The following is a 15,459-nucleotide window of genomic DNA, read 5'->3' as shown; positions in this document are numbered from 1 at the left end:
GAGAGTGAGAGTGGAGAGGAGGAAGAAATTGTTGAGAGTAAGGGTGGGGAGAGACTGGCACAGGTTGCCCAGGGAGGCTGTGGCTGTCCCCTGCCTGGAGGTGTTCAGGGCCAGGCTGGATGAGGCCTTGAGCAAGCTGGGCTGGTGGGAGGTGTCCCTGCCCATGGCAGGGGGTTGGCACTGGATGATCTTGAAGGTCCCTTCCAACCTAAACCATTCCATGCTTCTATGGTTCTGGTTGAGCAGACTTTACCTCACAGGTCTGAGATCCTTTCCCTTTGGTTTGGAGTTACTGCTGGATTTTATACCCATACCAAACTTCCTCTTTCTTTTGAAAATGATTCCTCTCCTATCAGTTGTTCTTGGAGAACTGGAGTTTGGTGCCCCTTTGACCTAATTCTACCCTAAATGGGTAGATTCAGTTCTTCATAATAAGGGTGGTGAGAGACTGGCACAGGTTGCCCAGGGAGGTGGTGGGAGCCTCATCCCTGAGGGTTTTTAAGGCCAGGCTGGATGTGGCTGTGAGCAACCTGATGTAGTGTGAGGTTCCCTGCCCATTTCAGGGGCATTGGAACTGGATGAGCCTTGAGGCCCCTTCCAACCCTGACAATTCTATGATTCTATTTCCTGCTCACTGTGGAGTAGGCTACCAGAACATCCTGGAGATGTAACAGATGTGCAGCTGAAGAACTTCTTTTGCTTCAGCAGGATAAAGACAACAAGAGCTACCTTGCCACCATAGCCCCCAGAAGATTGAGCAGCACAAGTGATATAGAAGAGAAAGAAAACAGGTGAGAGTGACTCAGCTTCTGCCCTGCCCACAGCCCCCCTGCAATGCCTTTCTTCTGGTTTTATCTGCTCTGCTGAGACCTCACCTCCAATACTGAGTCCAGGTCTGGTGTCTCCAGCATCAGAAGGACACAGAGCTACTAGAGTGACTCCAGAGGAGCCATAAAGATTATCCAAGGGCTGGAGAACTTCCCCCTATGGGGACAGACTGAGAGAGTTGGAGCTGTTCAGCCTAGAGAAGAGAAGGATCCAGGGGGACTTTAGAGCTGTCTGCCAGGACCTGAAGGGATCCTGCAGGAAGGCTGCAGAGAGACTTTTGCTGAGGGTGTCTGGAGACAGGCCAAGGGGGAATGGTTTGGAACTGAGGCAGAGCAGGGTTAGAGTGGAGCTGAGGAAGAAGTTCTTCAGTGTGAGGCTGGTGAGACTCTGGCACAGGTTGTCCAGGGAGGCTGTGGATGCCTCATCTCTGGAGGAGTTCAAGGCCAGGCTGGATGAGGCCTTGAGCAAGCTGGGCTGGTGGGAGGTGTCCCTGCCCATGGCAGGGGGTTGGAGCAGATGTTCTCTGAGGTCCCTTCCAACCTGAGCCGTTCTGGGATTCTGTGTTCATGCCTCCAATTTCCGCAGCAGTCTCAAGCCCAGGGGATCTCACAGTGCTGAGAGCTGTCTCTGCTCTCTCAGCTCTGCTGACTTGCTTTTCATGGAGGGCAGCAGGGCACCAGCCTGGTTTCTCCACCTAGCTAGCTAGGCAGCTACAGAGGAGTGATTGTGAGCTGGGCAAGCCAAGGCAGATGACCACCCTGGGAGAATTTCAGCACAGTTTGAGGTTCTTTGCTGATCTTTCTCCCTGCTGGTTCTTCCTTCATCTCAGGCAGTCCCTGGGCCTTGGAGTTCAGCAGACAGTTTGTGGCTGCTGCTAAGCTCAAGCACTTCTGGCACTGCCTGGTCCTGAGGAGCACATCCAGCTGCCTGCTGCTGCCTGTCCTTTGCTTGGGGAAGGAGGCAGTGAGGACCTGGCCTGCACGAGCAGATGGTGCCCAGGCCTACTGGGCAGGACAGATTTTTCCTACTATTCTTTCCTCTCAGAACAGCTGAGCTTCACCTGGCAGAGCCCAGAGATGTCTGACAGGGCAGCAGCATGGGCAGGCCAATGCAGCAGTGAAAAATCACTGCAGGCTGCCCAGCCAGTGCTGTGGGGCCTGTTCCAACACCAGGTCCTGGCCAGGGCAGGAGAGGAACAGGACATAGAGCAGTGTGTGCTGGGGAAAGGAGCCCCAGTGTCAGGTAATGATGATAAATTGGCTGCTGGTAATGCACTGAGAACTTCTCCAGTAGTTATAGCTGTTGGCAGAGATTTTGTTTATGGGTTTATGCTGCTGAGCACAGCCAAGGATTTGCCATGCTGAGTTTGTTTTGCTGACCCTGCATGGATACTCCATAGGAGAAAAACTTCTCCTGTCTGTGCACTTCTACCATGTGGCTTGATAAAGGATGGCAGAGAGAATATCTGGGGCCCCTAGCACGAGGAGGACATGGAACTGCTGGAGGGGGCCCAGAGGAGGCCATGAAGGCAATCAAAGGGCTGGAGAACCTCTGCTATGGGGACAGGCTGGGAGAGTTGGGGCTATTCAGCCTGGAGAAGAGAAGGCTCCAGGGAGACCTCAGAGCAGCCTTCCAGTAGCTGAAAGGGCTCCAGGAGAGCTGGGGAGGGACTTTGGCCAAGGGCTGGGAGTGCCAGGTTGAGGGACAGTGGCTTTGAGCTGGGAGAGGGGAGATTGAGACTGGAGATGACTTCAGAGTGAGGGTGGGGAGAGACTGGCACAGGTTGCCCAGGGAGGCTGTGGCTGCCTCCTGCCAGGAGGTGTTCAAGGCCAGGCTGGATGAGGCCTTGAGCAAGCTGTGCTGGTGGGAGGTGTCCCTACCCATGGCAGGGGGTTGGAGCTGGATGAGCTTTAAGGTCCCTTCCATCCCAAACCATTCTCTGGTTCTATGGTTGCATCATCTGGTGACTGGTAAGGAGTGCAGCAGGCAACAGCAGAGGCCAGCAGAGTTGTCTGGGGATTTGTCACCTGTGAACAGTGATGCAGGGGCAGGATTTGTCTTGTGGAACCCTGAAACAGCCATAAGCAGACTCCCAGGTGTCCCTTCCCATGGTGAGGGGTTGGAACTGGGTGATCTTTAGGGCCTCTCCCAACCTTCTGTGGTGCTGAACAAACCTTTCTCTGCTCTCTCCTGCCCCAGAGAATCTGCTGTGAACCTGGTGCGCAGCGGCTCCTACACGCGGCCACCCTGGAGGGACGAGCCCAAGGCACAGGACCCTCCTCACTCTGGGGCTCCCACCACCTATGTCTCGACCTACCTGAAAAGGTATGTCCCAGGTCTGCCTTCCCCAGGCTCCCAGGCAGTCCTCCTGCTCTTAACATCCCTCCCAAACTTCAGCCTCCTGCTTGCTGCTTCCTGCATGGGTGGAGCTGGCCTTGGAACCCTCTTCTGCTGAGAGCAGGAAACCAAAGTGAATGTTTGCTGCCTCTTGGCGTGCTGAAGAGTGCTTGTGAAGGTTGTGCTGGAGTGGGAATTGTTCAGCTGGAAGGAAATCCCCTCTCCTTCACGAGTGCCAAGGCTGTGCCCAGATTTCTGCTGGCTCTGTGGTTAGATAATCAACCCAAAGCAGCTCAGAACAAGAGAATCAGGGCATTACAGCCTGAAGGCATTGTTCCAATAGCTGCTGGCAGGTAAGTTGTAGCTTAGCTCTGATTTGGGTTGATACTAGTCCATGTTTGTGGCATCATTATCAGCAAAGTGGCAGGGGCCTGTGCATGACTTACAGCTAAGGAGGAAGACTGACTCCAGCCATTTTCCTGGGAGGAAGCCACTTCTGCCCAGTGCAGGTGAAATTGCAGAGGCTGATTGTTGGTAAAGTAGCCAAGGCAGCATCATAATCCTGCACAGCTCCCTTAGTGCTGGTGGCTTCTGCCCTGTGGAAGGCAGAGCCTCAGTGACCTTCAGTACCAGCTAATGGCTGTCTGAATGAGGGGAGTGAGTGCCCCTCTGTCAGGGGGAGCCCTCTGCTGAGTTTGGGAGGAGGAGGAGATCAGCTCTGTGTGCCAGGTCAGTGCCAGGCTGAATCCATTGCTGAGTTTGAGAGGAGGAGGAGATCAACTCTGTGTGCCAGGGCTGTGCCAGGCTGAGTGCATTGCTGAGTTTGAGAGGAGGAGGAGATCAGCTCTGTGTGCCAGGTCAGTGCCAGGGTGAGTGCACTGCTGAGTTTGAGAGGAGGAGGAGATCAGCTTTATGTGCCAGGGCAGTGCCAGGGTGAGTGCACTGCTGAGTTTGAGAGGAGGAGGAGATAACTCTATGGTGCCAGGGCAGTGCCATGCCCCTCCCCTGTGTTTTGGTTCATACTGGAAGCCATCAAAGCAGCCTGTAGAAACCTGTCAGCTGCAAAGCCATTTGATCTGTGCTTAAGGAAGAGACATTTCAAGCTTTTAGAGTGTTACACCAAATTCTAGACCTTGAACCAAGTAACTCTGCTGAAGATGGAACAATTCCCTGGGAGCTGTGGGAAGAGGCAGATTTCTTGTGCCCCTGTGCTGGTGCAGGTAGGTTGTGCTGGAGGATGCCTGCCCAGGTGCTAAGCACAACCAGACCTGTTGCCACAAAAGGTGAAGCAGCCCCTCCAAGCAGCAGACTTGCCCCCATCTGCTGATCCATGGCAGTGACGTCACTGCTATCCTGGGATATGATGACAGCCTCCAGAGCTTAGCTCTCCCAAGGCTCTCCAACAACCTGCAGCTGATTACACTGGAAAAATTCTGCCTCTTGCAGCTGGCACTGCCCTCCTGTTCCTGGGCCAGGTCAGGCACTCAGAAGGCTGTCCCTGAAGTTTGGCATCCACACACTTACTGTACAGAGCCTGCTGAAGGTTTGGGCTGGCTCTGGGACTTTGCTGGTGCCCATCTCTTGTCACAGAGGCTGAATTCTGGCCTTTCACAGGAGAATTGCTTCACAGGCAGTCACAGAGAGTAGCTCTAGGCCAGGAATGGAGTGGGCTTTTTCAAAGAGCTCAGTGGGTTTGGATTTTGTGTACAAACAGTAAAATCAGGATGGGTCTGACCTCTGCCCCATGTGGCTTTCCATAGGAGAACACAGAGAAATTAAATATAATCATACTGAGCCTCTGATTTCTCCAGCCTTGTGCATCAGCCTTTAAGGTGAAGAAGGGAGTCTGGATGAGGCTAAGCTCTTCCTCATTTCCAGGTATTAACAAAACTGAGCACAATTCCAGTAGATAAATCTCATTTAGAGAGCAGAATTGACCATGACGAGCTTGGGTGTGGCTGAGAGGATCCCTTCTGGCCCTCTGCATTGTGCTTCATCTCCATGAGGCCCTTCAAAAAAAGGCCTCAGCAGCAGCAACAGATCTTCTTAAGCTGCTGAAAATGGCTTTTCCTCTAAGAGGAAAACCTGCAGTGATGCTGCAGGGGTTCTTCAGCCTGAGTTGAGGCAGATGCTAAAGCTCTGCCTGTCCTGCCAGTGACTGCTTCAATCTGGTTTCTTTCTGCCTGTACCATTAGCCCCCAAATTGGCAGAGCCCAGCTCTGCCAGCCTGTTCTCCATGTCAGTGCATGCTGGCCCTCAAGCAGCCAGCTCACCCTGCCTCTGTCTTGAAGGATTTGGAGGAGATCTGGCACAGCAGAGGGAATTTGCTCAGCAGCTTCCTTGGCCGCCAGCCGTGAGCGATGTGTGCAGGAAGGGATCCCACACAGACTGAATTCACTTCTCATGCTGGTTCTCCCTCATTTGCATATTTGCATATTTATTCTTACTGGGTTTAGTCACATAAAAACCATCACAGCAAGCCAGGCCAGCAGTCCACACAGTCCAGACTCTGCCTCTGACAGCAGTTGGGTTGAAGGACACATTACAGAAGCTGGAATAACCTAAGAGCAGTTTTTCCACTTCCCACACTCTCCTTGCTTCCAGCAATCATGAATTCAGGAGCCAGGAGCGATACCAAACCACTCTTCTTAACAGCCACCACTGTGGGCCACCTTCCAGAAGCAAATCCTGGTTTGAGCTCTGCAGTAGCCTGTGGCAGGGTGTTAAAAATCATCAACAGTTAGGGGTTTGGAGCAAAGCCTTTTGCCAGCATGTGTGGAAGCAGTTTAAGGCTTGAAGGCTTCTCTGGGTTTGAATTCTGCTTGCCTGGTTTAGTGGTGTGCAGTGTTGTTTTCCATCTCACTGCTCACTCCCTGATGGTTCTCTTACAGAGGTTATGTATGAGAACAAGAGCAGTGGCAGTGCCTTTTGTATTGCTAATGTAGAATCCTTCAGCATAGCTTCATGGTCCTCCCTTCTCCAGGTCATGCAACTGCAGCTGTTAATTTAACAGGATTCTCCTGCTGCCCTTCTTGCAATTCTCTGGCCCTGTTCAGGTCAAATGTCAACAATTGAATCATTTCCTTACAGTCCTCCTCAGGTTGTGCAGTGCCACCCATGCAAGGTGACAGGTGGGGAGGTGAATCCCTGCAGAGCTGGCAGTGCCTTGGTGCCCTTCTCGTGGCTGTGTGGTGCCCCAGCACTGCGTTTCTCTGACCCAGGGCACAATGCCATCACCACACTCCCTTCCTCTTCCTCCTTCCCCTCTCAGCTCCCCACACCTCTGCTCTCCCAGGACCTGGTGCTGCTTCCATCTTGTCTCCCCTCTTCACTCATTGCCTTTCCCTTCTGGGCAGTCCTTGTCAGGTCATACTTAACTCTCCTGTGTCCTCCCTTCCTGACCAAGTTCCTTCTCTTTTGCAGCCACTCCTCATGCCCTAGCCTGTCTGCCTTGGGCTCTCCTAGGTTGGTGCCACATCAACCCTGCTCCCCCCAGGTTTCCTACCACCTTTTCTCCTGCAGGTCCTCTTGTTCCTTCCCTGGGCCAACCTCCACTCCCTCATTTCCTCAGTAACTTCCACAACTTGACAGCTGCTTGCTCCCACACCAGCCAAGCTTAGCTCCATGCTCTCGCCCTGCTTCTAGCCCATCTCCAGGGCTTGGCTTTTCCCTCTGCTGCAGAGACAAGAAGGGAGGCACTTGCTTCCAAGAAGACTTCCTGCTCCACAGTGCTTCCTGCTCCCCAGCAGCTTCCTGCTCCCAGTCCTCCAGGCAGGAGCTGACTTCCAAGGGAAGCTTTGTTTAGGGTCTGGTGGAGGTTGCTACCTGGTGACAGTGACTTGCTTGTTCCTTTGTGACCTGGATATGGCAAGCAGCCATCAACTGAAGAGCCTAAATGTAAGGTCCCTCCCTGTGGAGTCCCTCCAGGATGTCCAGTTCTCTCCTTTGGCTGTCTAGGGACCAGTTGCTTGTCCTGGGCTGGCTGGAGGCCTTGACACATAAAACTGGTTTCTAAGTCGGGTGCCTGAGCGAACTGGACTGGGTCCTTCTTCTGCCTCCTCCTGTCCTTGGCTGTTGTCCTGCCCCTTTCAAGTTTTGTTTCAGCCTCGGGCTGCTCTCTCTGACTCTTGCTCTAGTGTTGACTTCCAGCCCTGCTCTGGTGTCCCTGGCTTTCCCATAAACCTGCAGCCCTCTATCCCTGTCTGCTTTTCCTCTAGGTCAGCTTTTATTCCTGGTGCAACCACTTTCCTCTGTGTCCCCTGGCATGGGAATCATTAGTATGCAGGAGATGAGAGGCAGCCTTGCAGCCTTCCCAGCCTTTGATCCTGCAGCCAGCCCAGTCTGACCAGTAGCAACCAGGAATACCAGTTGCTGGGAAAGGTGTGGCAGGGTACACAGTGGTGTGCTCTGTGCAGGCAGTGAGGAGCCTGTGTGTGGGGCTCTGGCACACAGAGGTGGTGCCAGCTTTCATCAGCTCTGCTTTCAGAGGTGTGGAGCTTCTCCCACTCAGGTGGGGTGTCTAAAGAAGCAGAAGCCGTCTCCTGTGACAGCCCTTCTTGTGCCCTGTCCCTTCTCCAGGGTGTGAGCACTTCGGCAGCTTTCCAGGAATGGTGGCTGTCAGGGGTTTGTTTCACACTGGCAGACAGCAGCTTTCCCTGGCTCATCCCTGGCGGGGCTTTGGACAGCCTCACTCCAGCTGTTTTCCAGAAACACAGAGTTCGTTCCAAACATGAAAGCTTTAAGCTTGTGGAAAAGCTTTAAACCACTGAAAACAAAGTTCTTCAAGCTGGAAGTCCTGGGCATCCTTGGGAAGGGATGCAGCCAGACCTGCTCACGTCCCTCTCCTCCCCTGCTTTGAGCAGCCTGCTCCCTGTCCCTGCTTTCCCCAGCACCCAGGGTGCTCTGTGTGCTGCTTCCCCTGCAGCTGGGGCTTCCCCTTTCCCTGATCTTCCCCAGTTCACCTCCACACCCTTGTTCTCTCCCTGAACCTCAGCTGGGCTTAGCTAAGAGGGGTCCTGCAGAGTGCCAGCCTGCATGAGCCAGCGCCAGCAGCTCTGGTGGGCTCTGAGCTCCCTGCCCAGGCCTGGCTGAGCCCCTGGAGCCCAGCTGGGCTGTGTTCTGTTGCGTGTTTGCCGTGCTCTGAAGGACCTCATTTTGTGCTGTTTTACAGTGCTTCATTTGGTAGAAGTAGTGACCTCAGCAGTCCCTACATTTCAGCCAGTCGCAGTACATCTCTAGCTACCTCACCCACTGCCATTGCCTCATCTACCTCCCTGGGCACCCCGTGGCAACCTGTCTCTTCCTGCCCCACAGCTCCCGGCGCGAGCACTGCGGCAGCCTCCCGCCAGCACTGCAGGTAACGGCGCCGGACGGCAGCGCTGGGGTTGGAAGCTCAGAGCTCTGCAGTGGATGATGGATTGGAAGGGAGCTGGTGCTAAGTCCCCAGCAGGTTCTGTTGGACATGTAGCTGCAGTAGTGGACGTGGCCCAGCAGGCAGGTGCCAGCCTCCTGTGGCACTGTAGCTTCTTCCCTGGGTGCAGTGGGGACCTGCCACACACAGGCTGTTGCTCAGGCTGCTCTCAGGTGCAAGCTTTTGGAGTTCACTGCCTCTGTGTGTTCACCAGGTACAGTTGCTAATGGTTTCTGCTACAAAAAAAAGGATGTGAAGGCCATGAATTCCTCCTGCCAGTCCTTCTACAAGGTCTCAAAAGGTCCTTTTAATGGGTGCTGTTCTCTATGAGAGCCTGAGTCTAGGAGGAGCAGAACGAGCTGAGGCTGCTCCCTCGGCCTGGCTCAGCAGATGGGTTCACTGCTTTGCTTTCCGTTATGTCTTCTCTATTTCAGAGCCCCTTTCAGGCAACAAACTGATTCTGCTGTAGAGAAAACCCCAGAGGGCATCTCTGCTAGCAGCCCTCTGGGTGTAATCACAAACTGCGCCAGGCTGGGCTCTGCCAACGGTGTGGCGAATGCCGGCGCCGCTGCCAGCCCAGGGAAGGACCCAGCTGAGGAGGCCAGGGAGCGCCGAAGGTCAGTGCTGGGCTGTGTCCATCCTCCTGTGACCAGCTCTCACCTGGTGGTGATGGTGGGGGTGCCAGAACTGTCTCTTAGTTGCTACCTAGACTTGCAGGCTGCTGCCCCTGCTCCCTCTTGAGCTTTTGCACCCTGCCCTCAGAGGCTTCTGGGTTCTCTTTAGCTTCATCATTTGCTCCTTGTCTTCTCAGCATCTCAGCCTCTTCCTTCAGTGATCATCTTAGTGACTACCCTCAGTCCCTAAGGCCTCTGTAGAGGCCAGACAGCCCAGTAGGCACTCGCAGCAGGTCCTGTGACACCAATCCCATCCTAAAGCAGTGTTGGATCAAGACAGATTCAGATGAAAGCCACCCCTCTGACTCTGCTCACCTCACTTTGGTGTCCCACAAGGAGACATCTTTGCTGCACAGTCCCCCAGATTCCCTGTGCAGGTAGTGGGGGAAAATAAACCTCCTGGAGCATGTAGGTGTGTGGTGCAGGAGGAGATGGCCTGTGCTCCAGTAGCATGGATTGCATTCAGCTGACCTTAAGGGGAGACTTAGCACAGAAGGAGAAGTCACAGAACTGTAGAACATTTTTAGGATGGAAGGGACCTTGAAGCTCATCCAGTTCCAACCCCCTGCCATGGGCAGGGACACCTCCCACCAGCCCAGCTTGCCCAGGGCCTCATCCAGCCTGGCCTTGAACACCTGCAGGCAGGGGACAGCCACAGCCTCCCTGGGCAACCTGTGCCAGTGTCTCCCCACCCTCACTCTCAACAATTTCTTCCTCATCTCCAGTCTCAATCTCTCCTCTTCCAGTTCAAAGCCATTGTCTGCCCTGTGCAACTGAGGCTGTTCAGCAGTGGCAGCATTTTGGGTTGTGCTTGATCTAGCTGGTGGAAACTCCTCCTTCCATAGGATGTTATTTTAAGAGCAGGGATGTACAAACCTGGTGTAGCTGCTGCTCTTTGCAAAGGAACTTTATACCCTGTGCTCTTAACTACAGAAGATCAAATGATCCATATTTAGGGGCAATAGTTTGAAACTAGAGATTGGATGTTAGGAGGAAGTTATTTACTGTGAGGGTGGAGAGACACTGGAACAGGTTGCCCAGGGAGGTTGTGGCTGTCCCCTCCCTGGAGGTGTTCAAGGCCAGGCTGGATGAGGCCTTGAGCAAGCTGGGCTGGTGGGAGGTGTCCCTGCCCATGGCAGGGGGTTGGAACTGGATGATCCTGAAGGTCCCTTCCAACCCAACCCATTCTCTGGCTCTCTGAATCCTGTGCTAGCAGGCTACAATGCAGCACTTGGCACAGGTAGCTTTGAAGGAACCTGTGCCAGTGTAACCACTTCTGGTAACTGATGCCATGTGCAGATCACACCAACAGGAACAACATCACTTGGAACTAGATGATCCTGGTTGGAACTGGATGATCTTTGAGGTCCCCTCCAACCCTGACAATTCTATGATTCTATGTTCTTTAAGGTCCCTTCCAACCCAAGCCACTCCATGATGTCTTGCTGCAAGCAGGGTAGCTGTTGCAAAGTCTGTCACTTCTGATGGCACTGGTGACAGCAAATGCTGATCAGGAAAAAGCAGCCATGAGCCACAGCTCGGGAGGTGGCTTTCCAGCTGGCATCCAGCTCCTGGAGCATGCTCAGTGATTGGATTCTTCCAAACTAAAATAAGAACTTCTCCCAAAACAAACCTTCCTGAGCAGAGAGAGTCCTGTGGGCTGTTCTCAGTGGCCTGAAGCCAAGGGATGTGCAAAGCCATCATGGAGATCACCACTTGCAGAAGGAGGTGGTGGAGCTCAGCAGTGCTGCATAACCCACAGCCAGTGCCTGGCCTCTCCCAGGGCACCCTCTGCAGCTTCCCTGCTTCAGCTGCAGCTGATCCCAGGGAGAAGGGGGTCTGTGCTCCTTGGAAAGCTTTCAGACTTTTCCTGCTCTTTGGGCTTGGTTTCATCTTTTTCAGAGCTAGCACAGGGAGTGCTTGGAAGCGTCACAGGCACTGTGGATGAGCCACATCCATCACCTCTGTGCGCAGGGAGATGATTGGAAACAGCTCCTGCAGTGCTGTGTCTGTCAGAACACTTAGGCTCAATGCTGGGAGTGCCTCTGTGTGCTTCTCCTCATCTTGTGAGGGGTCAGTTGGCTCAGGGCCATTTGCAATTGAATTGAGCTGAGCTGCCAAAAAATCCTCCTGGTGCAGAGTGAGACTGAGCAGGAGAGGAAAGAGCCAGCCCTGTGCTGCCGCTTCGCACTTCAGAGCCTTTCACAGCAGGATCTCCATTTTGGCAAGGCCAGAATCAAGTTGCAGGAGCTTTAGATGTTTCCCTGGAGAAGTGGGCACCACAAAACCCACCAGACCCTTGGCACTGTCTGCAGGCAAGGCACTTTGTCACAGTGCTTGCAGACGCCCTGCAGCAATGAATGTGACTGCTCCAGCGTTCAGTCCCTGATGGGTGCCTGTAAATAATGGAGATGATCTGCTCAGGGCTCCTGCATTTTTATGAGAGAAAAATCTCCTGTGAGTTATGGGGATGGGAAGAGAAACACCAGAAGATTCCTCCCACCTTTAATTGAAGCTTTGAAACGACACAGAGGAGAAAAAAAAAAAAGCCCAGCAATGGTACATTGTGCTTGTGGGTGGAGGAAACCTTCTGTGTGAACCTGAGTTCCACCAGCACCGGCAGCACGGAGCTGCCTGCACCTGGGAGCCAGGAAGCATGGACCTGGAGAAAACAGGAGGGGGTCACCTAAGTGGGAAAAGCTTGTTTTGGAAGGAGACCAATTCCAGTAAAATCTAATCAAAAAGGGAAAATGGCAAACAGTTGTCAGGGAAGCAGTGGATGGATTTCGGCTCCCCCCCAGCAGCTGTTGCAGTAGCATTTGGGCTGCTTGAGTGTTTCCAAAGCTCAGCTTGCTCTTAGCAACAGAAACATAAACAAAGCTTATCAGCTAATATTAGAGCACAGGGACTTCTCCTAACTCGTGGCCTTAAATTATCTGCATGAAGCTAAAAGGTTAAGCAGCAGAGGCTGCTGGCTCTGGGGAGGAATGGTCAGCAAAGTGCTCTGGAGGGCTGTTGTCCATCCTTGGGTGGCCAACATGCCTGGCCCCGTGGTGTTTTTGATCTGATGCTTGTTGGGAGCTGAACTGGGCAGAAAAGGCTGCAGGAGCTGCAAAATGCTGTCAGTCATGGCTGGGGGGTTACAGAGGGGAGGAAAGCCAAGGCAGAGGGGAGAAAGCAGTCCAGAGGCAGGGGGCTTGGAGCAGATGATCTCTGAGGTCCCTTCCCATCTGAGCCGTTCTAGGATTCTGTGAGATGCTCTGTCCAGACGGGGGTGAACTGCTCCCTGGTGTGGACCTTCAGCCAAGCTGCTGCCAGGTGTGTTTGTGTGTGCCCAGCAGCACCTTCCCCCTGCCCAGGATCCCTGAGCACTGCAGTGTGCTGGTGCCCAGAGGCTGGCACTGCCATGTCCCACAGCCAGTTGTTTTTCCTTTTTTCTCTCCTGGGAATTCTGGAGGCACCACTGAGTGCTGCTGTTGGGTCACTAGGGTGATGTCCTGCCAGAGCCAATCACAGGGCCACAGAACTGTGGAGGTTGGAAGAGACCTTGGGGATCACCAAGGCCAAGCACTCACCCAGGGCTCACAACCTCACCACTGCTTCTAACCCACATCCCTCAGCACCACATCCATGTGTCCCTTAAACACCTCCAGGGATGGGGGCTCCAGGACCTCCCTGGGCAGCCTCTTGCAGTTGTCTGAAATTGCAGATGCCTGTCTGCAGCTGAGCCCAGAGCAGGCCTGGCACTGCTGAGGGTGCCACACAGGTAGGTGCTGTGCCTGCAGACTCTGACAGGACACAGACCCTGATCTGCTGTGAAAGAAATGTCCTTTGGGTTTCCCTTGGTGCAAGCAGGTGGTGGGGATTCAGGGGGTCCTGTTGGATGCAGCCCCCTGCGGGGCTGTCACCTTCAGTCGGGCTGACAGCGCCCCCTAGTGCCACCCAGGGCTCCTCTGCAGGCTTCGGCTGCCACCTCCTCTGTGCAGTTCCAGTGCAGGGCTCTGGTCACAGGGTCATAGAACGGTCCGGGCCGGAGGGGACCTCCAAAGCTCATCCAGTCCAACCTCCCCGCAGTCAGCAGGGACATCCCCAACTAGATCAGGCTGCCCAGGGCCTCACTGAGCCTCACCTTGAATATCTCCAGGGATGGAGCCTCAACCACCTCCCTGGGCAAACTCTTCCAGTGTTCCACCACCCTCACAGCAAAGAACTTGTTCCTAGCATCCAATCTAAATCTGCTCTGCTCCAGTTTGAAGCCATTGCCCCTGGTCCTGTCCCTGCAGGCCTTTGCAAACAGACTCTCCCCATCCTTCCTGTAGCCTCCTTCAGGTACTGACAGGTTGCTATCAGGTCCCCTTGGAGCCTTCTCTTCTCCAGGCTGAGCACCCCCAGCTCCCTCAGCCTGTTCTCATAGCAGAGCTGCTCCAACCCCCTGAGCATTTTCGTGGCCTCCTCTGGACCCTCTCCATCAGGTCCATGTCCTTCCTGTATTGAGGACTCCAGAGCTGTACACAGTACTCCAGGTGAGGTCTCACCTCTCTGGCTCTGCTGGCAGTGCACCTCCTGCAGTCCCACACTGCAGCCCCTCTCCAGAGGGTTCCTGTGTCACAGGCATCTGGCATGCTTGGCCATGGAGAGGGGGTCTGCAGGACAGCTTGCCAGGCTGGAATGGGACTTGTGCCATGAGCCAGCTGGTGCTGAAAGGAAGATGTGGGCAGTCTGGGATCTCTGAGCCTTTCCCATTATATGGAAGCTTTGGTTCCCAGAACAGGTTGCAAGGCCACCATGCAGCCCTAGCTGGTGGGCAGCTGTCACCTGGGGTAGGACAAACTGTGCCTGACAGCTTCTGTGTCCTGTGTTGTGTGACCAGATGAAAGGACACTCCTGAATTTGAAACCTGGCCTGGGTTTGGGAGAATTGGGATTTGAATTTATCCTTTACCTTTTCTTTTTCTCTCAATCTACATGGTTTATACTCTTGTGTTTTGTGATTGGCTTTGTTCTTCCTGTTCCTCAGGAAGGTTCCAGCGAGGGGGTGGCACTTGCCATCAGCCAGAGTCACAGAAACACAGAGTGCAAGGGAGTGGAAGGGACCTCTGGAGATCATCCAGACCAAGCCCCTGCCAGAGCAGGAGTACCCAGGGCAGGAACATATCCAGGTGTGCTTTGGATGTCTCCAGAGCAGGAGACTCCACAACCTCTCTGGGCAGCCTGCTCCAGGCTCTGCCACCCTCACAGGGACAAAGTTTTCCCTCCTGTTCCCATGGCACCTCCTGTGCTCCAGCTTGCCCCCAGTGCCCCTTGTGCTGTCCTTGGCCATCCCTGAGCAGAGCCTGGCTCCAGCCCTGCACATCTTTATCCCCAGCACTGAGGGCAGCCCTCAGGCTGCTCTGCTCCCAGCTCCAAGCCCCAGCTCCCTCAGCTGTCCTCACAGGAGATGTTCCACTGCCTGCAGCAGCTCTGTGGCTCTGGGCTGGACTCTCTCAAGCAGTTCCCTGAGGTTTTTCTTGAACTGAGGAGCCCAGAACTGGACACAATATTCCAGCTGTGGCCTCAGCAGGGCAGAGCAGAGGGGCAGGAGAACCTCTGTTGACCTAAACAAGCTGTTGGAGATGGGAAGCACAGCTCCCTCCTTATCTTTGAGGGTACTCTGAGCAGTTCTTCAGATCAGTCAAGCAGTGGAGTGTGATGTGCTCATTCTAGCAGCTCTGGGGCTGTCAGCCCAGCTCAGCTCAGCTAAGCTCAGCCTGGCTTCTTGCCCTCTCAGGTTGCCCCTAGAAAGCTTTTCTTCCCCTATAAATTTTTTTCCAGGTGAGGAAGGTTCAGTGACATGCAAGGTGAAGGTGTCCAGCAAACATTTCTCCTCCCTGCTGCTTTCCCAAGAGGAACTCAGTTTTCATTCTTCATTCCTTCATTCTAAAGCTCTAGCTCCTAATTATAGTAGCATATATTAATAATAATAACTGAATCCTCCTCCAGCAGTGCTGGGGGAGGAACAATTTTTGGCAGGTCCTTTTACCTTGTGATTCTTGTCCTGTCCAAATGCAGAGCATGACTCCTCTAGGGTGAGTGCTGCTGCCTGCTGTGGCTGTTAACCCTTCTGGTCTGACCACAGGGTCAGCACAAGGCAATAAGAGCCTTGATCTCTGGACTAGTTCAGCCCTGGGATTTGCACTCAAGGGGGTTTGAAATCTCACTTGGGAGGAAGTGG

The 15,459-nt window shown here is 54.0% G+C and overlaps 1 protein-coding gene across 4 annotated transcripts in view; it reads left to right on the top strand.

Annotated features, from left to right (window-relative positions):
• Positions 1-15,459, top strand: part of PPP1R12B (protein phosphatase 1 regulatory subunit 12B) — a 166,040-nt gene that overhangs the window by 70,902 nt on the left and 79,679 nt on the right. For 2 of the 4 annotated variants that reach the window (XM_054395991.1, XM_054395990.1), the window contains exons 11-14: positions 709-791; positions 3,028-3,153; positions 8,336-8,521; positions 9,010-9,192. In XM_054395991.1, coding sequence (XP_054251966.1) covers positions 709-791; positions 3,028-3,153; positions 8,336-8,521; positions 9,010-9,192 — 578 coding nt within the window. The remainder of the gene's footprint in view (positions 1-708; positions 792-3,027; positions 3,154-8,335; positions 8,522-9,009; positions 9,193-15,459) is intronic. The other 2 variants (XM_054395993.1, XM_054395992.1) reach the window with 1 other exon arrangement.

This window comes from Indicator indicator, chromosome 35, assembly GCF_027791375.1.
Source record: "Indicator indicator isolate 239-I01 chromosome 35, UM_Iind_1.1, whole genome shotgun sequence".
Classification (NCBI taxonomy): domain Eukaryota; kingdom Metazoa; phylum Chordata; class Aves; order Piciformes; family Indicatoridae; genus Indicator; species Indicator indicator.
Note: the sequence above shows the minus strand (reverse complement) of the source record. Positions and strands in the feature narration are given on the sequence as shown.